The 27,352-nt window shown below is 42.8% G+C and overlaps 1 protein-coding gene and 1 long non-coding RNA gene across 2 annotated transcripts in view; both read right to left on the bottom strand.

Annotated features, from left to right (window-relative positions):
* LOC110346004 (uncharacterized) overlaps positions 1 to 1,378 on the bottom strand; it is a 30,011-nt gene extending 28,633 nt beyond the window's left edge. Inside the window, exon 1 of the long non-coding RNA XR_015446439.1 lies at positions 859 to 1,378. This is a non-coding gene — a long non-coding RNA (uncharacterized LOC110346004). The remainder of the gene's footprint in view (positions 1 to 858) is intronic.
* Positions 1,379 to 1,398: 20 nt separating this feature from the next.
* Positions 1,399 to 27,352, bottom strand: part of Papss1 (3'-phosphoadenosine 5'-phosphosulfate synthase 1) — a 183,283-nt gene continuing 157,329 nt past the window's right edge. Inside the window, exon 11 of the mRNA XM_087198796.1 lies at positions 1,399 to 1,486. Coding sequence (XP_087054922.1) covers positions 1,414 to 1,486 — 73 coding nt within the window. The 3' untranslated portion in view covers positions 1,399 to 1,413. The remainder of the gene's footprint in view (positions 1,487 to 27,352) is intronic.

Raw genomic sequence — 27,352 nt, 5'->3', positions numbered from 1 at the left:
CAAATTCTATCCTCACATTCGTTCATTCTGCTGCACAGACTTTCGATGGAGATTTTAATCTCCTGGAAATCTGTTTGCATCTGTTTTATGGATTCCATTTGTTTCCTATGTTGGGATTCCATCATGTTCCTCAGATCCTCTATTTTTTTATCTGTGTCCTCTCTAGATTTATTAATCATATCTTGCACTATGAGCACAATCTTTGTTGTTATCTGAGTAATTATTTCTGATTTCATTTTTCCCAGATCCTCTTTTGTTGCCAGTTCAGAGAATCCAGGTAGTTGAGTATCAGATTGTTCCATCTTGTTTCCCTTTGGGGTTGCTGTAGGTGATCTGGAAGTCTGTTTTTGAGGCTTGTTTTTGTGTCTTCTCATTTCCACCGGGTGGGGTGGGGGGGTGGTTCTTCTGGCACCCGCACAGCTCACCTTCTCTGCCCTAGGAGCTTGGGATGGCAGCGGGGGAGCTTCCTTCCAGGTGCTGAGACCAGCTTAGCTTCTCTGCCCTAGGAGCTTGGGATGGGGGTGGGGGTGCTTCCTTCTGGGTTCTGGGACAAGCTCACCTTCAGTTTGTAGAGGTTTCAGTCCATAATCACCTGGCTCCAAGGCAGGGTAGAGTTCATAGAGGTTTCAGTCCTATTTGGCTGGCTCAGAGAAGAAACAACGTGGCACACATGAAGTAGCAAAGGCAACAAGGGCTCCTGTCTCCTTCTTCACACAGCCTCCCTTCTTCTGCCTTTTATAAGGACTCTTGTCATTGAGTTTAGGCCCCACCCAGACAATCCAGGATAATCTCCAGATGTGTAAATTAATATCCAAGAGCCCACATTCACAAGTGCTATGGAAGGAGATGTGGACTTACGTTCCTGAAGTTCGCCATTCAACCCACCACAATCAGGTCAGCATCTTTTCTTTGAATACCCTGCAGCTAGACAGAAAGAACTCTGAGGTTATCATGGTGTGACAGTGACAGATTGCCTTGAACAGACAACCAGAGCCTCAGGCCTCCCTGCTTTGTAAACATTGCCAGACAAAGCAGTATTTGTTGCTTTTATTGTCTCTCAGCCAGATTTCAGTGTGGACCTTAAGAATAGCTAAGGATCCTGTGACATGCAAAGCACTTAGCAAAACCTCAGCAGCAAAACTCTTCTCACGAAGAGGAAATTCACAGGGCCGGGGTGGTGGCTCTGCTCCACAGTCATTGGGGACACCAATGGCTTCCAGATCAAAACTCGCCTGTCCTAAAATATGGTTCTGGTTCCCTATGGTCTGAGGTTCTGGAGCTCTGCTTATTACATCTTCATTTTAAGTACAATGGAGAAAGGCTGGAAGAAAGGCACACATGCCTATTTTTAAAGAGTTTTCCAGTGAGTCCTACATATAACTCCTACTTACATTTTATCAGCTATCCTTCAGGCTACACCAAGCTTTGAGGAGGGCTGAGAAGTCTTCTAGTGAGATGGCAAGGTGCCCGGCTGACATGGAGAGCCCTGTTATTAAAATAAAAGGCAAGAATGAATAATGGGAGTCAATATCGAGTCAGAAAATAAAAAGGAAGAGAAAGCACAAGCATTAATCCCAGCAAATTGTGTCTTTCATAGATGCACTAGCAAAGGAAAGAAACCCATGTAAGAATAAGCTTCAACTGCTAAAACTCAGCGGGAACTTAAACACTGAAGACACATGTCCCCAATACAGAAAAGGATATCCCAGAAGAGGATATTTCTACTGCTTTTGAAGAAACCGGAGTCATTCAACACCTGGAAAATTCAAAAGCTGAGAGAAAGCTGGGCTTCACAAAGAGTGCATGGCAGGGTTACTCAGCCTTCTAGATCTTAGGGGCCCAGACTTCAACCACAACTTCCGCTTTGACAAATGTAACCACCCCTTTGAGACAGGATTCATGGGCCCAAACAATGTCATAGAAAAAGATGATGTAAGTAGCCTACATTCAAAAGCACAATGCCTCCTTCAATGCCTACTTTCAGAAAGAATCTGGAGCCCTTATAACTACATGGTACCATAGGAACCCAGAGCTGTGAGAAAAGCAGAAATGTAAAAGGCCTGACTCCATTAGATGAGAAGCATGCCAAATACAACTGACATCATTGTAAATTTCTAAGCTCTTGGAAAGTGGAGAAATGCCTCAAATTTCACTATCCAAAAGAAGAGTCGTTCCTTCCTGGATTGGATAAAAAGCAGTATCGTCACTAGCTCCCTGAAGGGAGCTTTGTCCCAGTGGTACGAGTTTACAGATTTCACAGGAAGCATCCTCTGATTGCCATCCTGGCAAGGCTAAAACCCAAACCAGGGCTTCTGTCTGTCTCCATTTTCCCTCTGGACCCCACTAAGGTCCACTGGAGCCCTCAGCAATGCTGGGAGGATTTTGCTTTTGGTTGCAGATCCAGGAGCACAGCCTGTTTTGTTTTTTAAAATGCTGTGGCTATGGTAGCTTTGCTACTGAATATCAAATTCTTTATCATTTAGGTACATGAAAAGTGAGCCCAAATGTAGAGGTCACAAAGAGGCCCTTGTTCAGTCCTTCCCCTGAAACACCCCAGGATGCAGCTGCCAGAGAAATCCCAACCCTGCCCACCCTGCATGGGGAGAGCCCACCCCTGAGACAGGCTTAGGCATGGACAAAGCGCACTAGAGGACTTTAACTGAAAATTCTTAGACTTAAGTTCTAGACTTTAACCCATGAAAACAAGCAAACTGATTTTGAACTCTAATTTCTCAGGAACATTATTTTGCTTATAGGAACTGGTAGCACTTTACATTTCTCCCTTTAAAAATCATCATGGAAGAAAATCAGTACTAAAATTTGGAACATCTCTCTTGTTGGCATAAACGTATGTGAGCATCTTTACATCGAGCTTTGATTTTCTTGGAAAATTGGGTAGAAGTGGGGATCAGGATGGAGCAGGGGCAGATCCTCACTCTGGGCGGGGACTTCGCCTGAGTCCATCCTGGTTGAGATCCACTGCCCAGCCATACACCTGGGAGGACACTAAAAAAATCTGGGCTTGAAGTTGGAGTCAGGACTCTCCCAAGTGACCTGTTTGTGCCTGTTTACAAGATATTTGAAAAATGAGGGGGATGTTGGATGTTAAAGAGGAGACAACCCATTCTTGTGTTTACAAAAGAAGAAGTTCAGCTGCATTAGGGCACTTTACCCTTTTCAATTTAATGCACAATGAAAAACAAATCAGACTAGCTGAAACTAGTCCCTTCTTTTGGGTTCTGTGCCTACAGAGCAGATGTGTCTGATCCACTTGCTCTAGTGTGGTTGGAAGGAGGCTGTGGGGGGAACTGGGAAGTCACATCAACTCAGAAGTGATGACCATGTCCCTCCGGCCATGGAGCCATGTTATTTAGGCACGTGTGTAAGTAGCGCCTGTCCTGGAGCAGTGCTTGCCAGTCCTCGACACTGAGCACTTGCTCCTGGACACATAAACAGACACACATGCCACACAGGCACCCTCTGTGACACCGTGGTCACATACAATGAGCCCTCCAGAGTGCAGTAAAGGTGTGTCAGTAAGAGGAACCGAGCTGGATGCCCAAAACACAATGATAAAAGACTCCTGCAACAGCTGCTTCTGCAGACAGAATAGTTTCACAGAATTAGAGCCAGGGTACATTTCTTGAATAACATTTCTGTGGGTGGGAAATGTGAATGTGAGGTAGTATGGATTAAATAATGGCCTTAAGAGACTTTACGTTCAAAGAATGACCCAATTCTTACCCTAAATTTTCTACTAGATTCTGAAGTAATAAACACGACAGTTTGACTCCTACAAATATACTCCTGAATATGAGAGGCTTCACTCCACAAAGACTGCAGTCCAGCTGCCGGGCAAGTCCTCATGCGTTCCAACTTTTTATGTTCTTGAAGAAAAAAAACAACCAAACAAAACAAAACACATGGTTTCGTCTGGCAGATGCTGGAGCATAGCTTCTGCTCTGGACCTCAGATGTCCTGGTGCAAATTAAAACATGAAAGGTAGCCCGGTGTCGGCGGCTTCGATTGCCACTATGCTCGCCCCCTGGGTTGTGGGCAGCCGCTGCCAAGCTTCACCAGGTTGGCTGTTTCCTCAGTGCCAGAAACATGGTTGTGTAAATTAAGCGCTCTGACACAAACACCCCATTAGCTCACTCTGAACTGCATGATCACTAATCTCCCATAATTTACGGTAAATGCTATAGCGCTTCTTGAAATGCCACAACAAACTGTCAGCACCTTCAAAACACAGCAGCCCATCCATCAACTCAGAGCGAGTCCTCGGGTTTCCTTTCATTACCATTAGGAGTGAAGAAACTGCCTCATGCCCTGAATACTCGTCCTGGTATGTGCTCCCACCTTGAGCAACCTGGTTCCCCTCCCAGGATGCATCTAGGCCACAGTCTCCGGCCTAAGGTAGGCTGGCACCAGAAGGCTCTCCACTTGGAGCGCCCAATTCGGGCCGAATCCTGTCAAACAGTTTCTGCCCTGACACATCCTCCCGAGAAAGTATCTTGAGGGAATTTCTGAGATCTCTGAATGATTTCTGCTATGAAATTAGTGAATTATGAGGACAGTATAGAATGGTGAACTGTTTAAAATTAACTATCATCCCATGCTCTGCCTTGACATTTGACTTCCAAAGCAAAACTAGTTTTGCTCAGCTTAATTTCCACTGTGAGATCGATGGACATGTTTACCTCTCCTGGCGATTCGAATGAAAACCTTCCTTTGAACTTGGGTGAAAGATTTGAGAATGTAAAGCAGTAACAAAACCAGAAAGTTGGCATCGCACTGTAGCACGTTGTTCCCTCCTGGATGCTGCAGGGGCCAGAAATAATTGGCCGCAGGGAGGACCCTTCCCACGAAAGCAGCCAGGAGCATGGGCAGGCGGATGTCCCAGGAGTGTCACTGTGGCCACCGTCATCTTCATTTTCTTTTATTTTCTGTTTGGCTTGGGCTCAGAGTCCAAGCTCACACATTTGCTGCATGCTGTTTTTATTATATAGAAGGCAGAGTTGTGGCTGTGGGCAGTGTGAATTTGGCAAACTCCTTTACAATGAAAATGTGGCCCACGCAGGCCTCCGTCCAGCTTCTGTACAGATGACGATTCCTGAGTGTTAAGTGATGGAACCCGAGCCACCTGAAACTACATCTTTCACACACAACCATTTTACAGCTAACTTGTTTTTACTTCATTTTACTTCGTATGTTGTAAAACCCAACTCTTCAAAATACCCCGCTCTGTGTTCATTATCTCTACTTCCCTTGCAGTTTAGGATTACGTAAGTGATTTTCTGCCCATTTTTGATGTTTCTATTACTTGTAGCGATAAGAGTTACATTTGGCTACTAAATTATTATCCCAAGCAAAGAAATATCTTGCCAGTAACTTGCCAATAATATAAAGTTATCTTCTGAATTATTACTTAAACTCCGATCTACCATAAAAACAAAACACTCTATAGGGGGCCAAGGATTTACCTCAGTGGTTTCGCTGCCTGCTGTGCAAGCGCAAGGACCTGAGTTCGATCCCTGGTACCAAAAAAAAAAAAACTATAATAAAAGGGAAATTTTGCAAATTTTGAAATAACTTTCAGTCTAATAAGTATCTCTGTGTATATTCTATGCAATAAAATTTGAGATCTAATAGTAAATCAACTTTTTAAAGTTTGAGAGTTTTACCAATTTTTTTCTCTAGAAATGAAACACTTTAAAAGCATCAATTATTTCTCTGCTCACAGTAATATATATACTATGAGCAGATACCGTGACTCATTTTACCAGATTCTCTGCACCCTCATTTCTTGTAGCACTTACAACTTATCTGTACTTTCCTCCTACCTCTCACTTCTTTGTTGTGTAGACTGTTTTAATCTGCAGCAGAATTCATTGTTTTCTCTCCGATTTTCCCTCACAGCTGTCTAAGAGCCAATCTAAAATTGAGGAGCCTATAAACCTGAAGTTTCTTTTCAGTAGTCCAAGGAAGAGGAGAGAGGTTTATAAAGGCCAAAGCAAGCAGGTGTGGTGGCACATGCCTGCAATCCTAGCACTCGGTAGGCTGAGGCAGGAGGATCACTGTGAGTTTGAGACCACCCTGAGCTACATAGTGAATTCAAGGCCAACCTGAACTACAAAATGAAATCCTGTCTCAAAAACAAAAAAATAAATAAATTTTTTAAAATGAAGGCCAAAGCAGCCACATCAGCAAAGCATATTCCCTATAATCAACAAGGAAATGGAAGGCAAGGAAAATGGAAGGACAGGATTTAAGAGAAAAATACAGACAACACCTTGTTGGTAGAAATTTCACTGGCGCTGAGCGGAGAGCTGGAAGGTGCCAGCATCTGCATTCTGGGCCCCACAGTGCAGCTGGAAAAGCCCAGTACCAGCCAGCAAGTGTTCAATCAGTTGATGGAGAAAGTCTCCTTCAGGGTGTGACTTTCCAGCCACATTCAGTGGGAGAGCCCGCTAGCGCAGGAGGAAGCCCAACACGCTGCTGCTCACAAACTCCTGGGCGGCCATAAGCAGTTGCTGAGAGGGCAAAGTCTGTTTACCTATCACAGCGTAAATAGGGAATGAAAACACAGGAAGCCTCTCCCTCCAGCTCCCATCCATGTCTTTCCCCCACTGAAGTGGTTACTACACCGGAACAGTGCACAGAAATTCTCTACCTACCTTCTCTCTCTACCTTCACCGGCCCATCCCTAAACAGTGACAGGATCCCAGAAAGAGCAAAGACTGCACGTTGGTCCCCACTTAAAGTTCAACATAATGTTGACGATCAGAAAATCTAAAACAGATGCTACTGCCAACTTGTGATGGGTTTGGGACCCATTGCCTTGACACATTCAGTATTTTAAGCCAGAAAAAATGGCAGAAGCAGGAGGGTCTCTCTGGCCTTGCCCTGCACTTCTCCCCTCAAGCAGGCCTGGAAGCCTGGGAAGGCCTTTCTGGCCTCTCCTACAGCAGGTCCTAAGATCCTGAGAGGGACCCTCCCTTGGTCAGGAGGGAAAGGATAAAGGGGCGGAGGATCTGAACAAACAGATTTCATCTTACTCCAGAAAGAATGGCTATCAACAAATAAACAAATAAACAAATAAATAAATAAATAAACAAACAAACAAACCCCGACAAATGCTGGCAAGGCTGAGAGGAAAACACAATTCTTCAACACTGTGGGTGGGAGTATAAACTGGTATGACCACCGTGGAAGGCAGTATAGAGAGTCCTCAAAAACCTAGAAGTAGAAATTTCATTCAATCCAGCTTTTTACCTTCTTGATATCTTCCAAAAACAGTTAAAGGCATGATCCATGCATAGGAATGTTGACAGCAGCACAATTCATAATAGTTAAATCTTGGAAGCAGCCTATATCTCCATCAACAGATGAATGGATAAAGAAAATGTGGTAGTTACACACAATGGAGCACTACTCTGCCATAAAGATAAACTTGAGTCATTTCTAGGAAAATGGATGCACCTTGAAACCATAAGTCTAAGCGAAGTAAATTAGACACACAAGCTTAAATATTGCATGGTGTCTCTTATATGAGAAAACCAAAGTATAAATAATTTTTTTAAAAACAAAATAAAAGTCAATAGGAAATAGGGCAGTAGATCTCCTGCAAATGGGAAGGAGGTAATTAGGCAGAGGGAAGGGGAGACAGGGAGAGGAAGGGGCATAAAAAGAATTAAGATGTGTTAAGTACATGTACCTAACCCTAAGATGAATGTACACACTACATACTGCAGACATGTACTAATAAAAAACATTTTTTATAAATAGGCCTTGCTAAATTCCTCCTCTCTATTATCATTCAATCATACCAATTTTGCCCTAGCCTTTTTCGCCATGACTCTTCACTGGTCCTCAAATCTCCTAGGAAAAACAATTAGGGTTCACCTCTCTCTGCATCTCTTCCCCCATATGTGGACTCTCATCCTGTGTAAAATTTGTATTAAATACTTTGCATGTCGTTTTCTCACTGATCTCTCTTTTGTTAAAGGGCCCACAGCCATGAGCCTACGAAGGGTAGAGAAAAGACATTTTCCCTCCTTTGTATCCTGTCTTCCCACCCACATTTTATTTTCTCCTTCAGAGTTCAGTTTGGGGAGGATGTAAATGTACACACTGAAGATTCAGAGTAACAGCTCCCAATTTAATATTAACAGTATCATCTATTTGTTGTTTATTTTACTGCTCTGTTTGGTTGCATTTGGAGAGCTCCAGCAATGAAAATAAACCTATGTACTGATAAGAACTGTCCTGAAAGGCATACTGGCATGAATTAACCTAGAAAGCAGGCACAAAAAGGCAAAGATGTGAATGGGAAAGAGTCCTTCCCTGAATGCATTGGTCACCGCCAACACTCAGGTAGCTGCAGGTAATTTAGGAAGCATGTACCTATTCACAGGGAAGGCCTCAGACTAGCTAGCTAACTTACAATGCTGCTCCTGTTGTCTGCTAGATCCTGCTTTAGGTTTTCAAACTGGTTACTGAACGTTAGGATGGTAATTAGTTAACACTGACCAATTCTGGAGCTGTGATAAATATAACCTGATTCAATGTGTACAAAAACTAGAGCCATTTCCTAAAAACAATACGTGACAGGAAAGACAGAAATGACTGGTCAAGCCCTAAAAGAAAACAACCTCCAACCCAGATTGATGTACCCTGCAAAACTATCTTTCAAAACTGATGGAGAAATGAGATGCTTTCGTGACAAAGAAAAAAAGATACTTTCAAGACCTTAAGAACTTCATGAATACCAAACCAGCACTCCAAAAAAATTTTAAACAATATCATAAGAAAAGACAATGAGGATCACAACCCCAAAAGCACAGCAGAATGAGTCCGTCAGGCAAGACAAGAAATTAAATACAAAGGGGGAGAATCCAACAAAAAGACAAAGTCATGACAAGAATAAGTCAATACATAACAGTTATAACCATCAATGTTAATGGTCTCAATTCACCAATCAAAAGAAATAGACTGGCAGAATGGGTCAAGAAGCAAGATCCAACAATATGCTGCATACAAGAAATACACTAAATTCAAAAAGAAACTCATAGACTGAAAGTTAAAGGGTGGAAAACAATACTCCATGCAACAGGAACCCAAAAAAAAGCAGGAGTAGCTATCCTACTTATAGATCAAATGTATTTCAAACCAACACTGATGAAGAGAAACAAAGAAGGATACTACGTCCTTGTAAAGGGAAAAATCCAAGAGGAAGAGATGACAATCATAAATATATATGCACCAAATACTAGTGCACCCAACTATATAAAATAAATACTAGTGGACATGAAAAATCAAATAAGCACTAATACAATAGTAGTAGGGGACCTCAATACCCCACTGTCGCAAATAGATCAACTAGATAAAAAATAAACAACAAAATACTAGAACTCAATCAAACTCTTGAACAAATGGACTTAACAGATATTTACAGAATGTTCCACCCCCACAAAATCAGAATACACATTCTTTTCAGCTGCACATGGTTTGTTCTCCAAAATAGACCACATACTCGCTCATCAAACATGTTTAAGTAACTGCAAAGGATTGAAGTTATCCCCTATATATTACCAGACCATTTTGTGATCAAATTGGAGATCAATAACAAAAGAAACCACAAGAATTTCATAAACACATGGAAATTGTACAACACACTTCTGAATAACCAATGGGTCACACAGGAAATTAAAAAGAAATCAGATGGTTTCTACAATTACAACGGATGCCAATAAGATTCTGGCAAATGCAGACGATCATCAAGAAGATTATACACCCTGACCAAGTGGGATTCATCACAGGGATGCAGGGATGGTTCAACATATGCAAATCAAAAAATGTATACACTATATTAATAGAGCCAAGGACAAAAATCATATGATCATCTCAATAGATGCAGAAAAAGTGTTTGACAAGATCCAACCCACATTCATTGATAAATATCCTACAGAAAATTGGAACAGATGATCTCTATATCAATGTGATAAAAGCCATCTATGAAAAACCAACAGCCAATATCATATTAAATGGTCAAAAACTGAAATCCTTCACACTAAAATCAGGAACAAGACAAAGATGTCCACAATCACCACTCCTGTTCAATATAGTTTTGGAAACATTAGCCTCAGCAATTAGACAAGAGAAAGAAATAAAAGGAATAAAGATAGGAAACAAAGAAGTTAAATTGTCATTATTTGCAAATGACATGATACTCTATATAGAAGATCCCAAGAACTCCATCAAAAGTCTTCTAGACTTCATAACCAAATTCAGTAAAGTAGCTGGATATAAGGTCAACACACAAAAATCAATAGCTTTCCTGCATACAAACAACAGACTCACTGAAAGAGGAACTGGAGAAATAACTCTCTTCACACATCCAAAAGAGTGAAATACCTAGGAATCAACCTAACAAAAGAAATCAAAGACCTCTACTCTGAAAACTATAGCACTCTGAAAAAAAGAGATTGAAGAGGATATCAGAAAATGGAAAGACATCCCCTGCTCCTTGGTAGGAAGAAGCAATACAATGAAAGTGGCCATACTTCCAAAACTGCTATATAAATTCAATGCAATCCCAATTGAAATTCCAGCAGCATACTTCACAGACCTTGAGAAAACAATCCAAAAATTCATTTGGAACAAGAAGAGATGTAGAATAGCAAAAGCAATTCTAGGCAACAAAGACAAGGTAGGGGATATCACAATTCCCAACTTGAAACTATACTACAAAGTTACTGTGATGAAAACAGCATGGTAATAGCAAAGAAACAGACCCAAGGACCAGTGAAACAGATTAGAAGATGCAGAAACAACTCCAGACATACTCAGCCACCTCATCTTCAACAAAGGAGCCTCACTATTTTCCTCACTGGAGGAAATTTGGCTCTTTAATAAAAGGTGCTGGAAAAATTGGGTTTCAACTTGCCAAAGATTAAAACTAGACCTATATCTCTCACCATTCACTAAACCAAAATCAAAATGGATTAAAGATCTAAATATTAAAACAGAAACACTAAGCAGGGTGGAAGAGAGGTGAGGTAGAACTCTTGAAGACATTGGCATAGGAAACGATTTCATAAACAAAACCTCAGTAGCATAGGAACTAGCACAAAGAATCAACCACTGGGATCTAATCTTATTAAAAAGCTTCTCCACAGCAAGAGAAACCACCAACAGAGCTAAGAGACAACCTACAATGTGGGAAAAATTTTTCACCTGCTGTTCCTCAGGCAAAGGTCTACTCTCTAGAATCTATAAAGAACTTAAAACAATCAGACCCCCCAAATTTAAAGACCCAATCCAAAAATGGGCATCTGAAATGAACAGACATTTCTCAGACAAAGAAGTAGAAATGGCAAATAAACATATAAAAAATGTTCAATATCACTGGTCATTCAAAAGATGCAAATGAAAACAGCACTGAGATTCCACCTCATTCCAGAAAGAATGGCTGCTATCATGAAATCAACCAAATACTGGCAAGGCTGTGGGGAAAAAGGAACCCTTCCCTACTGTTGGTGGGAGTGTATACTGGTGCAACCACTCACCATGGGGATACCTCAAAGAACTAGGGAAATCAACATGGGGATATCTCAAAGAACTAGGACTGGAAGTCCCATTTGACCCTGCTGTTCCCTTGCTGGGGATCTTCCCAAAAGAATTAAAAGAATCATACCACAGCAATATATGTGCACCCATGTTCACAGTGGCACAGTTTGTAATAGCTAAAGCTTGGAAACACCTCAAGTGCCCATCAAATGGAGACTGGATAAAATAAATGTGTTTTTTAATAAAATGGAGTACTACTCAGCCATAAAGAATGAGAAACTAGAGACATTTATAGCTAGATGGATGCACATTGAGGCCATCCTCTTAAGTGAAATAAATAGGATACACATGTGTAAATACCAAATAGTTTCTCTGGTGTGAGAAACTGAAAGTGTAAATAGGGACTAAAAGGTATAATAGATAATGTGAAATAGGAAGAAAGGGGGCAAAAGGGAAGGGGAAGTGGAAGGGGTAGTGGAAAGGAAAGAGGGAATGGAATTAATATGAGAAAAGAAAAACATGGAAACAAAGTCTCTGTAAAGAGGAGGATGGAGGGGTTGAAGGGAGGGCAGGGGAAGGAGGAAAAAAGTGAACCAAGAGAGATTATGTAAAGGTGCAAATTCCCAGTGATGAATGTCATCATATCATATACCTAAAATGCACCAATAAACTTAATAAAAAAATAACTGAATGGTAAGTACTTTAAAATAAAATATAGAAACTGCTACATCATAAAGACTCTGTCAGGTTTTGCTTTTCCACAAAGCCCTTTGAAAACAAGAAGCAGTGTAATATTTCTTTGAAGACAATAATACTTGCTCTCACTACTTATTATGCCCTCCATAAAACACCAGGGCCAAGTTCGTCCTGGGCAGGGTTCCCAGGCTCCTAATGTCTTTGTTTCTCCTTTACCAACAAGTTTTCTTTACAGCATTGACACCAGACAAACAGAGTACCTTCCCCCAGGGAAATTTAATTCTCGAGGCACAGTCGAGGCGTACCAAGACTGAATGATATTTCTGTTCACTGTTGTGACTGTTGGGTTAATAATCATAATTAAAGGGCCGGGGATTTAGCTCAGTGCTTCCGGTGCCTGCCTCACAAGCACAAGGTCTGATCCCCAGTACCAAAAAAATAATAATAATAACTATAATTAAAGCTATCACTATTGACAGGTAATATGCTCAGATGTTACCTACATTCACTCCAACAGGTCTGTGACCTCAGGGTCATTATTTTCTATTTTATAGATGAAAGAAAACTTTCAGAAACCAACGCTCTCATCACAAAGCTGTTGAGTAATAAAGCAAGGATATTAAATCACTCCATTATATTGCCCCTTCAATAATCTACAACATTTATTGAGCACTACTACAGTACAGTGGTGCTTTGGTTCACAAACACTTTTGTTTGCAAACAATTTGGTTCACAAACAGAAGCATTTGGCAAGATTTTGTTTTTGTTTCCAAACTCTCCAGCAGGTGACAAACACTACCATGGCCGTCTCTCCCACACAAGTACAAACACAGACATCTCCAAAATTGTAGAACAAATTAAATTCATGAACCGAGGCACCACTGTATCTGCCGGTCATTCACTATACGACCTCTTTTGATGCTGACCCCACAGGACACTCCCAGGACCTCCTTTGAAGGCTGTGGCGAGTGAGTTGAGAAGGCCAATCACTTACCAAAAGTCACACCACAAGGAAGAGAAGAGGCTTGATTGAAAAGGATGCCTGTAATTTTATAAAGCTCACCGCACAGGATCTCCAGAAGATGAGGAAGAACCGATATTTTCAGCCCATGGGCTTAGCTTTTAACATTCCCGCTCCTCAAAGTGTGGTTCGTCCATCTGTCTCAAGCCTGGTTCCCGGCCTCTCGTTCTCAGCCCTTTCGATGCAATTATTTGTCTCCCGGGATCCTCACCAACAGTGCTGATATGGAATTTCCTATGCTTTGGACCGTTTTGATCTATTGAAATGTCTGGCGATGCCCTGGGAATTCAGCCCCCGCTCCTAACTATCCTATCATTAACAATAATTAATGGGAGGACCAAAGTGAGAGCTTCACTATAAACAGCTCCCGTAACTGAAATTACCAAAGCAGAGGCCCGGCCTCCAGCTACCAGAACCGACACAGGTCTGCTAAGAACAGCAGAGAGATCACAGCCAGAGAGAGCCCTTGAGAGTTTCTGACTTAGTATATGATAAGGCAGTTAAAGACACTACAGCTGTGAGAGTTAACTTATTTATCTTTTCCACGTTCCAAATTTAACTTCTGGTTTTAATTTTAAATCACCGTCAACTATTTATAACTTATCAGTAAAATGTACATCTACAGGAAATCAGTCCTAGGTCACAGAATTCTTTGGTTTTATTTAAGGAAGGGAAAAATAAGTCCAGGGAACCAATGGAAAGGACCATTAAATACAAGCATATATCCCAGCCCAGAGGAAAGGACTTTTGGGCCACCTTCTGTCCCGCTGCTCCTGGCCCAGAGGTAGGGGCTTCCCAGCCACCATCCCTCCCACTGCTCCCGGCCCCTGTCCCACCTCTCCCAGCTCAGAGGAGGTAATCTGTGCAAGTGCCAACAGCACCCCCCCCGTCAAAATGGGAAAACACATAAATAACTCTCAAAACCACACTCCCAGATCACCTACAGCAACCCCAAAGGGAAATGAGATGGAACACTCTGATACTCAACCACCTGGACCCTCTACATGAATGACAGACTCACTGAGAGAGAAATAGGGCAAATAATTCCTTTCACAGTAGCATCCAAAAAACTGAAATACCTAGGAATCATCCTAACGAAAGAAATCAAAGACCTCTTCTCTGAAAACTATGGCACTCTGAAAAGAGAGATTGAAGATGATATCAGAAAATGGACAGACATCCCCTGCTCCTGTGTAGGAAGGATTAATAGAGTGAAAATGGCCATACTTCCAAAACTGCTATATAGATTCCATGCAATTCCAATTGAGATCCCAGCAGCATACTTCACGGACCTCGAGAAAACAATCCAAAAATTCATTTGGAGCAAGAAGAGACCCAGAATAGCAAAAGCAATTCTAGATAACAGAGACATGGCAGGGAATATCACAATCCCCAACCTGCAACTATACTACAAAGCTACTGTGATAAAAACAGCATGGTACTGGCAAAGAAACAGACTTGAGGACCAGTGGAACAGATTAGAAGATGCAGAAACACCAGACACACTCAGACACCTCATCTTTGACAAAGGAGCCAAACACCCTCACTGGAGGAAAGATAGCCTCTTTAATAAATGGTGCTGGAAAAATTGGGCTTCAACTTGCCAAAGATTAAAACTAGACCTATACCTCTCACCATGCACTAAACTAAAATCAAAATGGATTAAAGATCTAAATATTAAAATAGAAACTCTGAACCAGTTGGAACAGAGGTTAGGTAGAACCCTTGAAGACATTGGTGTAGGAAAAGATTTTATGAACAAAACCTCAGTTGCCCGTGAACTAGCACAAACAATTAACAAGTGAGATCTCTTCTTATTAAAAGGCTTCTGCACAGCAAGAGAAACCACCAGCAGTGTGAAGAGACAACCCACAATGTGGGAAAAAAAATCTTACCTGCTCTTCTTCAGACAAAGGTCTACTATCTCGAATCTATAAAGAACTTAAAAAGATCAGACCTCCTGAATTTAAAGACCCAATCCAAAAATGGGCATCTGAAATGAACAGACATTTCTCAGACAAGGAAGTAGAAATAGAAAATAAATACATGAAAAAATGTTCAACATCACTGGTCATTCGAGAGATGCAAATGAAAACAACGCTGAGATTCCACTTCACTCCAGAAAGAATGGCTGCTATCATGAAATCAACCAAGAACAAATGCTGGCGGGGCTGTGGGGAAAGAGGAACCCTGCTCCACTGTTGGTGGGAGTGTAGACTGGTGCAACCACTGTGGAAATCAGTATGGAGGTATCTCAAAGAACTAGGACTGGAAGTCCCATTTGACCCCACTATTCCACTGCTGGGGATCTTCCCCAACGAATTAAAAGACTCATACCACAGTGTTATATGTGCACCCATGTTCATAGCAACACAGTTTGTGATAGCTAAAACTTGGAAACAGCCCAAATGCCCATCAACTGGAGACTGGATAAAGAAAATGTGGTTTTTTTATAAAACGGAGTACTACTCAGCCATAAAAAATGAGAAATTAGACACATTTATAGCTAAGTGGTTGCACATTGAGGTGATACTCTTAAGTGAAATAAATAGGACACACGTGAATAAATACCAAATAGTTTCTCTGGTGTGAGAAACTGAAAGTGTAAATAAGGACTAAATGTATAATAGGTAATGTGAAATAGGAAGAGAAGGGGCAAAGGGGAAGGAAGTGGGAGGGCTACGGGAAAGGATAGAAGGGAATAGGATTAATATGAGAAAATGGAAAAATAGGTACAAAATCTTTGTAAATAGGGAGGAATGGAGGGGTTGAAGGGAGGACTGGGCAAGGGTGAAAAATAAGAACCAAGAGAGACTATGTAAAGGTGCAAATTTCCAATGATGAATGTCATTATATTGTATACCTACAATGTACCAATGATTAGCATGAATAATCAATAATGCAAAATAGGAAGAAAAGGTCCAAAAGGGTAGGGGTAGTGGGACGGGCAGGGGAAAGGAAAGAAGGGAAAGGAAAAATGATGAGAAATGGAAAAAATGGAAAAAAAGTCTTTGTAAATAGGGAAGGGTGGAGGGGTTGAAGGGAGGGCTAGGAATGGGAGGAAAAAAATATAAGCATATATGTTCTTCCCCACCCCTCAATCCCAACATGGAAAATTTTCATTTTTCCCCTCAGTTTGTATATTTTATACCAGATCAAAATTCAGATTAACTTTCTGTGAAGGTGTATTGGCTGCTGTGCAGACACTCGGCATAGTGGTCAAGTTACATCTTGACTCATTTCCCATCTCCATCCCAGGGTCAATCGCTCTCGTGAATTAACTTATGTGAAATGGTGAAATTTTAAACCTGGATTCAGTTCATGACTAGTTGTGAAATAAAGCTTCTTGATCATTTCTGTTGGTCCTGAAACTCACAGACAGGTGTGCAGTATTTGTCCAGAGGCTTCGAGTGAGGTCAGAAGGAAAACACAGCGCACATTCCACTAGCGCTGACGACTGGGTGCTGGGGACATCCAGCTGTTCCCAATTTCTACAAACTATTCCCCCGCTCTGGATCTGAGAACTTGGGCTTTTAAATTCAAAAATGAATTAGGACAAGAAGCAAACACATGGTGCTGAATACAGCAGAGCACAGGATCCACTCTTGAGAAAATAGTTTTTAGCCACAGATAAAGGACACACAATGTTGGTAAAATATCAATGTGGACACTTTAAATGTGGTGGAATAAAAATTATATTGGTTACCTACACGTGGAAAATATTTGGGGCCATATTGGATGAGCATTAATCCAAAAAAGAAATGGGGGAATTCGTGGCAAAATTCGTGGCAAAATAGTTCCAGCTGTGATAAATGGTACAGTTTATTAGAGCAGATGAACGTTACAAACACAGTCAACACTCAGAGTCCATCAGGGCTGGTCTCCGGACCTCCCCCATTGACAGTGAATCTACAGAGCGGCAATCCCGTGCACCTCATGGTGGAGGACCTGCATGGAACCTCTGCATAGCCTCCTGCAGGCTTTCAATGTCAATGCTATGAAAATACAGAACAACTATTATACAACTATTTTTCAAAATTTTTTGAGCCACAGTAGGTTGACTCCACATCTTCTGGACCCACTGCTGTGGAGGACTGACTCACTACAAGGTAAATATTAGGAAACAACTTCAAAAACGTCAAGCGCAGGAACAGAAAGAGGACATAGCGTGTGAGAACTGGCCCTAACTGGGACCGGCGTGAGGGGCAGAGTGGACTTCCCCGGAGCAGGGAGGACACAGGCTGGGGAAGGGGCCTGGGCACCAGGAGCAACTCTGTGACACGCCGGCAAAGGAGCTGTACAGGTTCCCTTCCCAGACCTGGACGTGGAATGAAAATCACTCCTCCAGACTTCCAACCACAGGAAAGAAATAGCCAGGTCTTTCATTGCATCTGCACATCTTACCATGGGTCACGGGCCCTAAAACATGATCTGTTCAGTCTTCACCATTCATGCCACAGGGACTCATCGGTCTAGAAAAGTTCTCATTAAATGGTACACCTCTCCTCTCTGCAGTGGGCACAACTCCTCTATCACACTCCTCTTGCAATCTCTTCCTCTCCTGGAGTCCCCAGCCCATGTAGGCCTCAGTCCTTTCCCTGAGGTGACCACAGCAGCCCAATGAGGAGACTTTTCCTTTTCCTGCAATAAACACCCCTCACGCAAGTTCTCCCCGCTCCCTGATGGAGTCAAAAGCATAAAAACCCAAGGAAGAACTTTGTTCTGTGCGCTGTGCGACCAAGTCACACCTATCCTGTTTCATATTCCAAGACAATTAGGTTGGAATCTTCCAATGTAAATATACATTTATTAAACTGGAAACAGAACCTTCTTAGGCTCCGGCATGGAAAAAAGGGGGATTATATGTCCCTATCAATGAAAGAAATAAAAAAGATTGCAAAGAAAAATCCATAAACACTGCAACACTGTTTTGGCTTGGAGTAGGATCTCAAATAATAATGACTTATTTAAAGTCGCCTCCATCTGCCACATTCTATATTTGTTTGTTTGTACATTTGCCTTAAAAAAGCATGTAAGAAAGAGGTAGAAAATCCAGATGACTTGCTGCTAGGTGTCTCTATTTCCCTAACAAGGAGAATTAATAGCAAAATGTATTTTCTTTCTAGTGCTATGGGAGACTTACAGTCTATGCTTTAGTGACTTTTTACTGACTTCTTTAAAGCCAGAATAAAGTAGATCGGCATAAGATTATATCTCCATTCCTTTTAAGTGACGAAAAGATAAAAGCATATTATTTTAGCAGTGCCTTCAGCCCACTGAGCATGAGCAGATAATTGGAGAAGACTTTCGTCATTTTCCTCCAAGCTGCCCCAGAAGCGCTGATGAAGAGCATAAGTCTTTCTCGACACTTCCTGAAAATCCATTCAAGTTTACAGGCTCCAGTTTAAGGAGCGTGACCACATCCGATGTATTCACTTCCTTTCCCACAGTATTTTACTCTTCAAACCCTAGCACAAATCAACTCCTAAAAATAATTTTTAACAGGCTCTTTGCACAAGGGTTGATGGAATTCACCCAGATGTGGTGAACAAGGACGGACCTTTGACAAAACCAGTGACAACACCACCTGGGGCCGGCTCTAAGATTTCACAGAAAACTTAGAAGATGTGGGCTTTTACCTAAATTTTGAGATGGCTCCAACACCCCTGAAGATGGATCGTCTTTCAGACGGAGTCTTCTGTAGTTACATATTTCACATACATTGTTTTTCCTGGAACTAGAATAAGATATGTGAAAATACTACAAAAATCACTTTTATTGGTGATATTTCCAATCCAGTTGGCAGGAGAAAGTAAAGCCCATCATAAGAAAATCTACCCTTGTGAGATTTCCAGGGCATCTTTGTGTCTTCCAGCAAAGCCCTGAGAAAATTCAAACTGGAACCCTGACCTTCGCCATCTGCCCATCCCTGGGAGGCTATGTCCTCCAGTACCTTTGTGTCTTCTGACTCCTCGGTGGTCAGATGGACACCACACTATGGACACTACGGACACCGCGAATCATTCCATAGGAGAAGAATACAATGGTTTCTCGAGTCAACACAGATCCAAACCAGCTTCTCTCAACTTGGGTTAAAAGGGCTTCGTTTTCAGACAAAACATGTTATAGAATCCAAAACACAAAAGAAGACCATTCTTATCTTATTTCTCTTCTTAGAAGTAATTGCTGCTCTCCCTGACGATGGTGCGAGTGCCTCCCTTGCTTCCTGCTCTTCTGTAATCAAGTTCAAGATGAGACCCGGTCATGCACAGGTGAGGAATGCAGAACTGAGACCTTACCAGTTTTATGACTCTGCCGTGGGGTAGAATAACCCAGAGACTCTGGGTGTCAGAACTACTCATTCTGTGCTCAGCAGTATCAACCTCCTGCTACAAAAAAACTCTGTTACAGCTCAGGATCCAAAATGAAGCCAAACCACTGTACACTGACTAGAAATTTATATCCCATAACTGTACCTGGTAGTGATGATTACGCTGGAACAACCAGAATACATTGCTCATTTATTCATTCAACATCCATTTACTGTGTGCCCACCATGAACCAGCCGCACGCTATTGCTTTATAATTTGCAAATTTTTAGTCTTTATTCATATCACAGGAAAAAATGAATCAATGGGTCTAAATTTCAGTTAGGAGCAAGATGCTGTGGACGCTAAGGTGACTGAGATATAAATAATGTACTGTGCATTTCAAAAAGCTAGAAGAAAGGATTTTGAGAATTTTCACTGTAAAAATGATAAGTATGCAATCATGTTTACCTGCATCAAGACACGTTATCCACTGATATGTACAATTTTTATGCTTTAGGCATCCACTAATTTAAATTTAAATGCAAAAAGAATTACTAACTACTAGCTGTGGTTAACATCACCATTCTACTTCAAACCACTCTCACCTCTTTCCTCGAACTAGTGCCCCTATTTCCTCTAGTTTCTCTCTACACTTCGTTTTCTACAAATAGACCAAAGTTATATTATAAGGTGCAAGTCGTATCATGTCATTCCCTATGGAAAATACTCTAAATTAGTGGTTCTCGGACAGTTGCCTTCACAGCCAGGAGTGAGTGCTACCGCCACCTGCTGGACAGCGGCGGAGGTGCGACCGCCTTCCTGCGGAGCCAGCGTCCTCTCCCCACAATGCCTCGGGCGGTGCCGGTGCTGAGCCCTGTGCTGACCCCAGGCCCTTGGCTTAACTTGCAGACTCACATCACACAGCCTGGCTCCGTCCCTCCCCCCGCTGACTCCACCTCCATCCCCGCCGCGGTCCCGCCACGTTTTCCTTGCCAGGCGAAGTGAATGTAATTGTTACGCATCACAAACCCTGTAACAGTAAAATATTCTTAAGGTGGAATTGCTCAGTATGAACGGACAATTCCAGGCGCAGAGAGAGCGTAAGGAGTAGCCCCCCACCTGTCGCTTAGGCGCTGCTTCCTGTAACTCCTCACAACCCCGGCCCTCCGAGAGCCACCGCCCGGCAGCGCTCTGCGTCCTCCTCTCTGTTCAGCGGGGTCCGACCGTCCTTTTAGAAACCAGTGAAGCTGAGACCCGAGAGAGCAGAACAGGTCAAAGCGGCGACCACAAAGGCCTTTTTAAAAAGAGTGAATTCGAATATTTGGTGTTGGGAGATTTCGCTCTGTGCGCTGAAAATGTACATAAAAGGAGCATCTTTTAAAACATGAGAAATATTATAGAATGCTAAGCGGGAGGCCCATGCTTTGGGAGAGAGGCCTCTTGCATATGTTTGACACGATCCTGATAGGCCTTGCTGAGCACTCCTTTTTAAATAGGTTAAAAATGAATCTGCTACGTCATTCAGGCCAGCTAAGGCAGTATACTTAGAGCAATACAAGCTTGTATTTTCCCTATGTATTATCTGCATTGACTAATTGACCAAGGGATTTAGAAAAGGGCATGCCTTAGTATAATAATTATGATTTGGAAACCAAGAAATTCTGTGTTTGCTTCATCTAACTTCCTAATGATAATTACTGCCTGAAGCTATAGTGGCATACTGTGTAAGTCCTAATTACCAATAGACTGATGATATTTTTAAAATAATTTTATTTGACCCAAAATTACTTTATGCCCAATTTACATAAAAGTATAGCCAATCTTTTTCCTTAACCTCAAATGGTCTCTAAATGATTTGGTTTTATTTTAATTGCTTTAGGGCACTAAATGTTGGCTATGGAGTATCTTACACTGGAACACAAGCACATTTGATGATCAAACTGTCTTTCACAGTATAAGTCAGCATTTAAATTTGAATCTAAATTTTAGATGATTTATATAAAAATCTCAAAGCAGTATTTATTTTCCTGTAAGTTGGAAGTTACTTGGATATTTCTTAAATATTAATAAACGTTGGGGTTCTGTTTCTTCCCTCAAACGGAATGTAATTCATAAGTAAATCCACCTTATATGTTTAAACAATTTTTTATAAACTTTTTAGATTTTTGGTGCTTATATACTAAATCACATCTAACATGTATATTTTGACGTTTAAAATGCTTCCCTCAATTCTGTAAATTAAAAAAGGATAGCTATTTCACAGTTTTAGGGATTGTAAAATAAATGTTGCAGTTTTAAAAAAAAAAAAATGGATCTGCTTTATCCTGGTTGGCTTGGAAGCAAAGACTCTCCAGCCACATTTTGAGAAAAGACTATAAATTCAGCAGCAGCACCATGGAAATGAATAAAGTTTAGATGTCTCCTTTCTGCAGGTTCCTGCTCTCCAGTACAACCATGAGGCAGTGTTAGGATGTCCCCATTCTAAGGATCCAACACCCCATATTTAAAATATGTGGGTTTATTCATCAGGACACATAATACCCTCCCTTCCTAGCGGCAGGAAGCAGGACTAGAAATCTCCGATCCCTGAAATGCTATTGTGCCTGGAGGACAGGCCTCCTCCCTGCGGTCGTGGGGCAACAGTCTATCCTGCAGATGTTGGCAGTGTGTTCGACTTACCACTCCCAGGCCATGGGGATGGACACGGTCACACTCACGATGAGCAGACGACACTTCCTCCCTGCACATACAGCCCACCATTACCAAACCACTCTGTCCCTGGAAGCACGAACCTGGCTATTTCAGCTCTGCAGCCCAGCAGTGCCTTTCTTTCTCCACTTCCGAAGCTTCCAATCCTCCCCAAAAGTGGCTGGAGTCTTTCCTGTCAGTGTGCCAACGTGTGAGTGTGAGTAACCAGTACTGATTTTTTAAATATTAAGGAAACAAGGTGCCTGAGCAAATCCTCCTCCTCCAGTATGTATGTATGTGCGTACGTTTGTGTGTTGGGGGGTGTGATCTAGAATTCATCAAAAAACAGCTTTAAAGGAGATGCCAAGCTGAGCAGGTGGCACTAGCTTACTGCAAAATAAAATACTTGCAATTTACTACTCTTGCAACTAGAATCTGCCTGGAACTGTGATGCTCTTAAGTTTTTAAGCAGTTACTCAGTAAAAGGGCTCATTCGCTAAAGCCCCACTCTGTCGTGAACTTTTATATCACCTAGGAGCGCTGTTACTGAGATATGAACACAAGTCTATAGGTGTAGACACATACACAAAGCACACACAGGTACTTGAAGAACATACAGTCATGGTCCGCTTTAAAATCCTATCAGGCTGATGAAATGTGCATAACATTTTCTTAATATTAAGCTATTTTATTGCTGATAATCTCTTGCTCTTGGGGACAGGGGAACTTAACGTCTAACAAAGGCTCCACTGAGTTCTCTGCTCCATGAGGTTTGTCTTCCACTTAGTCTTTAGGGAGCCCACTCTGAGTCACAGGCCAATGTGGAAGAGCACGCGACATGAGAGGAGTGAGCAGGGAAACGAGGACGACGCCTTCGTGGGACAGGAGCGGCAGGAGACAGAGGGAGGCAGTGTCCCTGTTTCCCCTCCCTGGCCCAGGCTGAGCTGCGGGTGGAAGTGTGGTCCAATCACCCAGACACGCCGGGCAGTGTGGGAGGCTTCCGGTGGGCTCCTCCAGGCCCAGCCCTGTGCTCCCGTGCGGCCAGCAGCCGTGTGACAGGGCAGCCAGGGCCACAGAGCAGACGCCACCTGAGACGCCAGCCCCATCACCTCCCGGTGTCAAACACCCCACAAAACCAACAGCCCCTCTCCAGTACCAAAAATACTTTATAGCAAAACGCGACTTCAACCAACAAAAACTATTGATAGATTTTCACTCATCCCACTTATTATGAGGTATGATCAAAAATATAGTGAATGCAAAAACTGTATTGCTGTAAAGACGCATTGCCATTAATGTCCTACAAAACCCTCCCCTCACCCGGAATGCACCCCATCATTCCTGCCTCCTTCTGAAGCAGCTCTGAAGTCCTCTTTCCTGAGTGTCTTTAGTCTCTGGGTGGTGGCTGCCTCAATGTCCTGAACTGATTCAAAACATCCCCCCTTGGTGGTCATTTTGACTGGGGAGGAGCCGGAAGTCACTTGGTGCCAGACCCGGTGAATGAGGATGAGGACACACAGTTGTGTCTTTGTGAGCTGCCTTTCTGTTGTGTGGTGCTCAGCAGCAGCGTTCACTGTATTTTTTATCACACCTCATAAAGGCACTCAAGAAAGAGTCCTCCAGAGCTGCTTCAGAAGGTGGCAAGAACCATGGACTAAGTGTGTTCAAAGTGAGGATGAGGATTTTGAGAAGGATGGATGGTAATGTGTCTCTTACTGTAATAAATATTTTTAACACTCGCTGTATAATTTGACCACATCTCATATAATGTGTTTGGTTACACTGTGCTGACTGCAGATGACGTACAGCCTATTGTCTTTCTAAAATCCAAGGATACATACTTTTGTTTTTTCAAAATGTACCTGACCTACTCATTTCAGATAAGGAAGATAAGACAGTACTGAAGGCTGGGAGTGGTTTTGCACCCACGTGCATTCACCGGACACCTTTCACCGAGCAAAACTGCTCAGCAAAAATAACAAGCTCATGGGAAAATTAGGACTGCGACTCATCTTTCAAAACTCACACGAGTCTGTGAATGAGGGACTAACAAAAATAGCCAGTGCACCTTGTCGGGCAACTGGCGAAATCAACAGTATCAAATATACCCATAACCCTTGGGGGACGCGAAGTGTGAGCAAACCAGAGCAGGGCTGCTGGGACAGTCAAGGGCCAAGGCGGGGTGGCAGCCAGGACCGGGAGCACTGAGATGTCGCTGTGGAGTGATCCTCTCCAGGAGGAAGCCAGGGCAGCGGCCTCATCTGCACGTTTGTGACACCCAACTGAGCAGCTGCATGGAGGGTTTTCCCTTGCTGCAGAGGATCATCATTCTACTTCTACTGTTCTGGCTTTTTGTGTATGGTGAAGTTGCTTATAAACCAATTCAACTTTCACTTCACTTTGGGATGACTTCACTATTCCCAACCACACACTCAGTGGTGCTAAGACCACCCCGGCTGGAGTCAGACTGACTGGGACCAAACACCAGACGAGCACTGTGACGGAAGAAGACCTAGAACGAGTCCACAAGCCTAACCTCAGGAAGCACACAGCCCAGCCGGAATGGCTCTCATAAGACGCGACAGTAGATCAGATGGCAGAGGACGACAGAGGGAAAGGAAAGAAAATATCTCTCTAGGCTAAAACATGACAAGAAAAGCAAGCAAGGCTCTGGATAAAGAAAATGTGGTGTTTACACAAACTGGAGCAGTACTCTGCTTTCAAGAAGGATAAACTCGAGTCATTAGTAGCAAAGTGGATGCACACTGAGACCATAATGTTAAGTGAAATAAATCAGACACACAAGCTTAAGTATCACATATGAGAAATTCAAAGTATAAAGAAAGAATAAAATAAAAGATAGATAATAGAATGGAACCAAGAGAGGGAGGGAGGGGGAGGGAGGAGAGAGGACATAAAAAGGACTGAGATGTGTCACGTACATTACCAACTCCCCACGAGGAATGCAGCCATTATATACCGCAAATATGTACTCATACAAATAAAAGCTTAAACCCTAAAAGCATCAGAAAGCCATAATTCTTTTATCTTATTACAGGACTGGGGGAATCTCAGAGGAGCAACAGTGATTAGCAGAAGCCACCTAAAAGGATTCTGTGGTGAAATTGGGTCAGTAAGTGAAAGGGCACCAAAGGTAAATCCCAAGGCTAACTTTTGGGAACTTTCTGGAGCTGAGCAGTTGCTGAGATGTTTTACAAACACTGTCCAGTATGTGAGATTGAATCCTCTGATAGACCTGTGCTAATACAAACCTGCATTTTCACAGGTAGAAAACTGAGGGAGAAAGTAGTTGAAAAACTAAATCAATTGGCCAAGCTCAAAGTAATGGTAACACGGAGGGGACGTTTCCTAGTGTTGTGTTCCAGCAGGAGTGGACACTACATTTAGTAGGAAATAACAGAGCTACCCTTTCAAAAGATATTCTCTAATTAAAACTGTCTTTATTATTCAAAGAACCCTTCCCTTCTCCTTTCTTGCACGCTATTAAGCTTTTCCTGTTTCCTCATCAATTCCTGGTAGCAATGTCTATCTCCTGCATCGCTGCCCTTGCCTTGGGCAATTCAAGGTTAGATACAATCATGTGAGGAGCCTCTAGACAATACAGATGGCCAGCACCACTGGCAAAAGTGGCTTCGACGTCAGCGCTGAGCACAGTGGGCGCTGCACCCGTAAAGGTTGTCACTTCGGCCCTCTTTCCCTCTCAGAGGCCCTGTCATCGCTGCAGTGAAGGGCGGCTCTGAGTTGCTGTGTGACAGCCCTGCTGTCCCTCAGCGCTGGGGGAAGACAGGACCAGAAGGGGGTGCACGGGAAGAAGCTGAGTGAGCACGGGCAGCTGCCAGACCCTGCATCTCCCGCACTCCTCTCCCTCTACCCAGGCCCCTCCTGGGGTCCAAGGCAGCCGGAGCGAGCCATCATCGCCACCACCCACCTCACCGCGGGGAACGTGGCTTCCTGATTATTCTGTCACCCAGACCTCTGCGGGGCAAGGGTGCGGGGTTACTTCACCTCCGCCTCCCTGGCAGCCCTGCACTCAGACAGCCTCGAGTGTAGAACACGGGAATGTGCAGCGTCTGCAATCAATTTGTTTATTTTAATTTGTACAGTGTTCTCATAAGTTATGGGATCATGCATCGCTTACAGTAATCATAATAAACAGACGGCAGCAAAACTGAATTCTGTGTTTCCCCAGATCGGTGATGCCTGAGAAGACACCGGGAACATGACTGCTGCGCTAGATGGGGTTCAGAGAAGCTGCGTACCCTGCCCAGCAGGAAGTCCGGGTAGGTCTGGGTATGTCCCGCCTCGCACTTTGCTTCCTGGTATATCCAAACTGAGTGTGCAAGTCATTTTGCCTAAAGAAGAGCTTTGAAAACAAAGCCAAACTGGAGAAGTATTATTATTAGTCATGCACAGAACTCACAGGTAAATGTGTATATTTTTATGTGAGGGAAAACTGTGGCAGAAGAAAGTTAATTGCGGGAAATTGTCAAAAGAGGATCTCAGTACTTGTGAGTGTGACCACACTTTGTACATTCCCCTGGGCATCAGAGTGACCTAGAAGGGGCCACCTTTACCAAGGGGCAAAGCAGTGCCTGGCTCCTATGGAGGCCACATGGCCAGCACTGAGCTCCATGGACAGGGCACCTGCAGCCCAACCAAAAACACAGAGCGGAATGTTTGCATACTAATAATAACAACAAACTACTGCAAACTACTACGACAAACTACTCTCATAAAAGGAAAGCAATCCCACCTCTCATCTGTCATTTATATACACCACTGACCAAAATGTTCACTCAGTCTCAAAGCAATTCCCCCCCCCCCATGTTAGCCCTAAATCTTTCACCTTGTAGAACAGGCCTTATCCCATAGGAGGTTTTCTGGTCACAGGAAAGGACATTCCAGGACATAACAGCGAGTGATGAATATCCTTGGCATATACCCCACATATCCCATTGCAAGCTTTTTATTTTGCAAGCTGTCCGAAGAACTGCAGCATGAAAATTTCTACTCGATTCCCCAGAGCCATGCAGAAGATAGGAGA

This window comes from Heterocephalus glaber, unplaced genomic scaffold (assembly GCF_053883595.1).
Source record: "Heterocephalus glaber isolate CG9 unplaced genomic scaffold, H.glaber_assembly_v1.0 deba00001688, whole genome shotgun sequence".
In the NCBI taxonomy this organism is placed as follows: Eukaryota; Metazoa; Chordata; class Mammalia; order Rodentia; family Bathyergidae; genus Heterocephalus; species Heterocephalus glaber.
The sequence above is the reverse complement of the archived record's forward strand: the minus strand, read 5'-3'. Positions and strand labels throughout refer to the sequence as shown.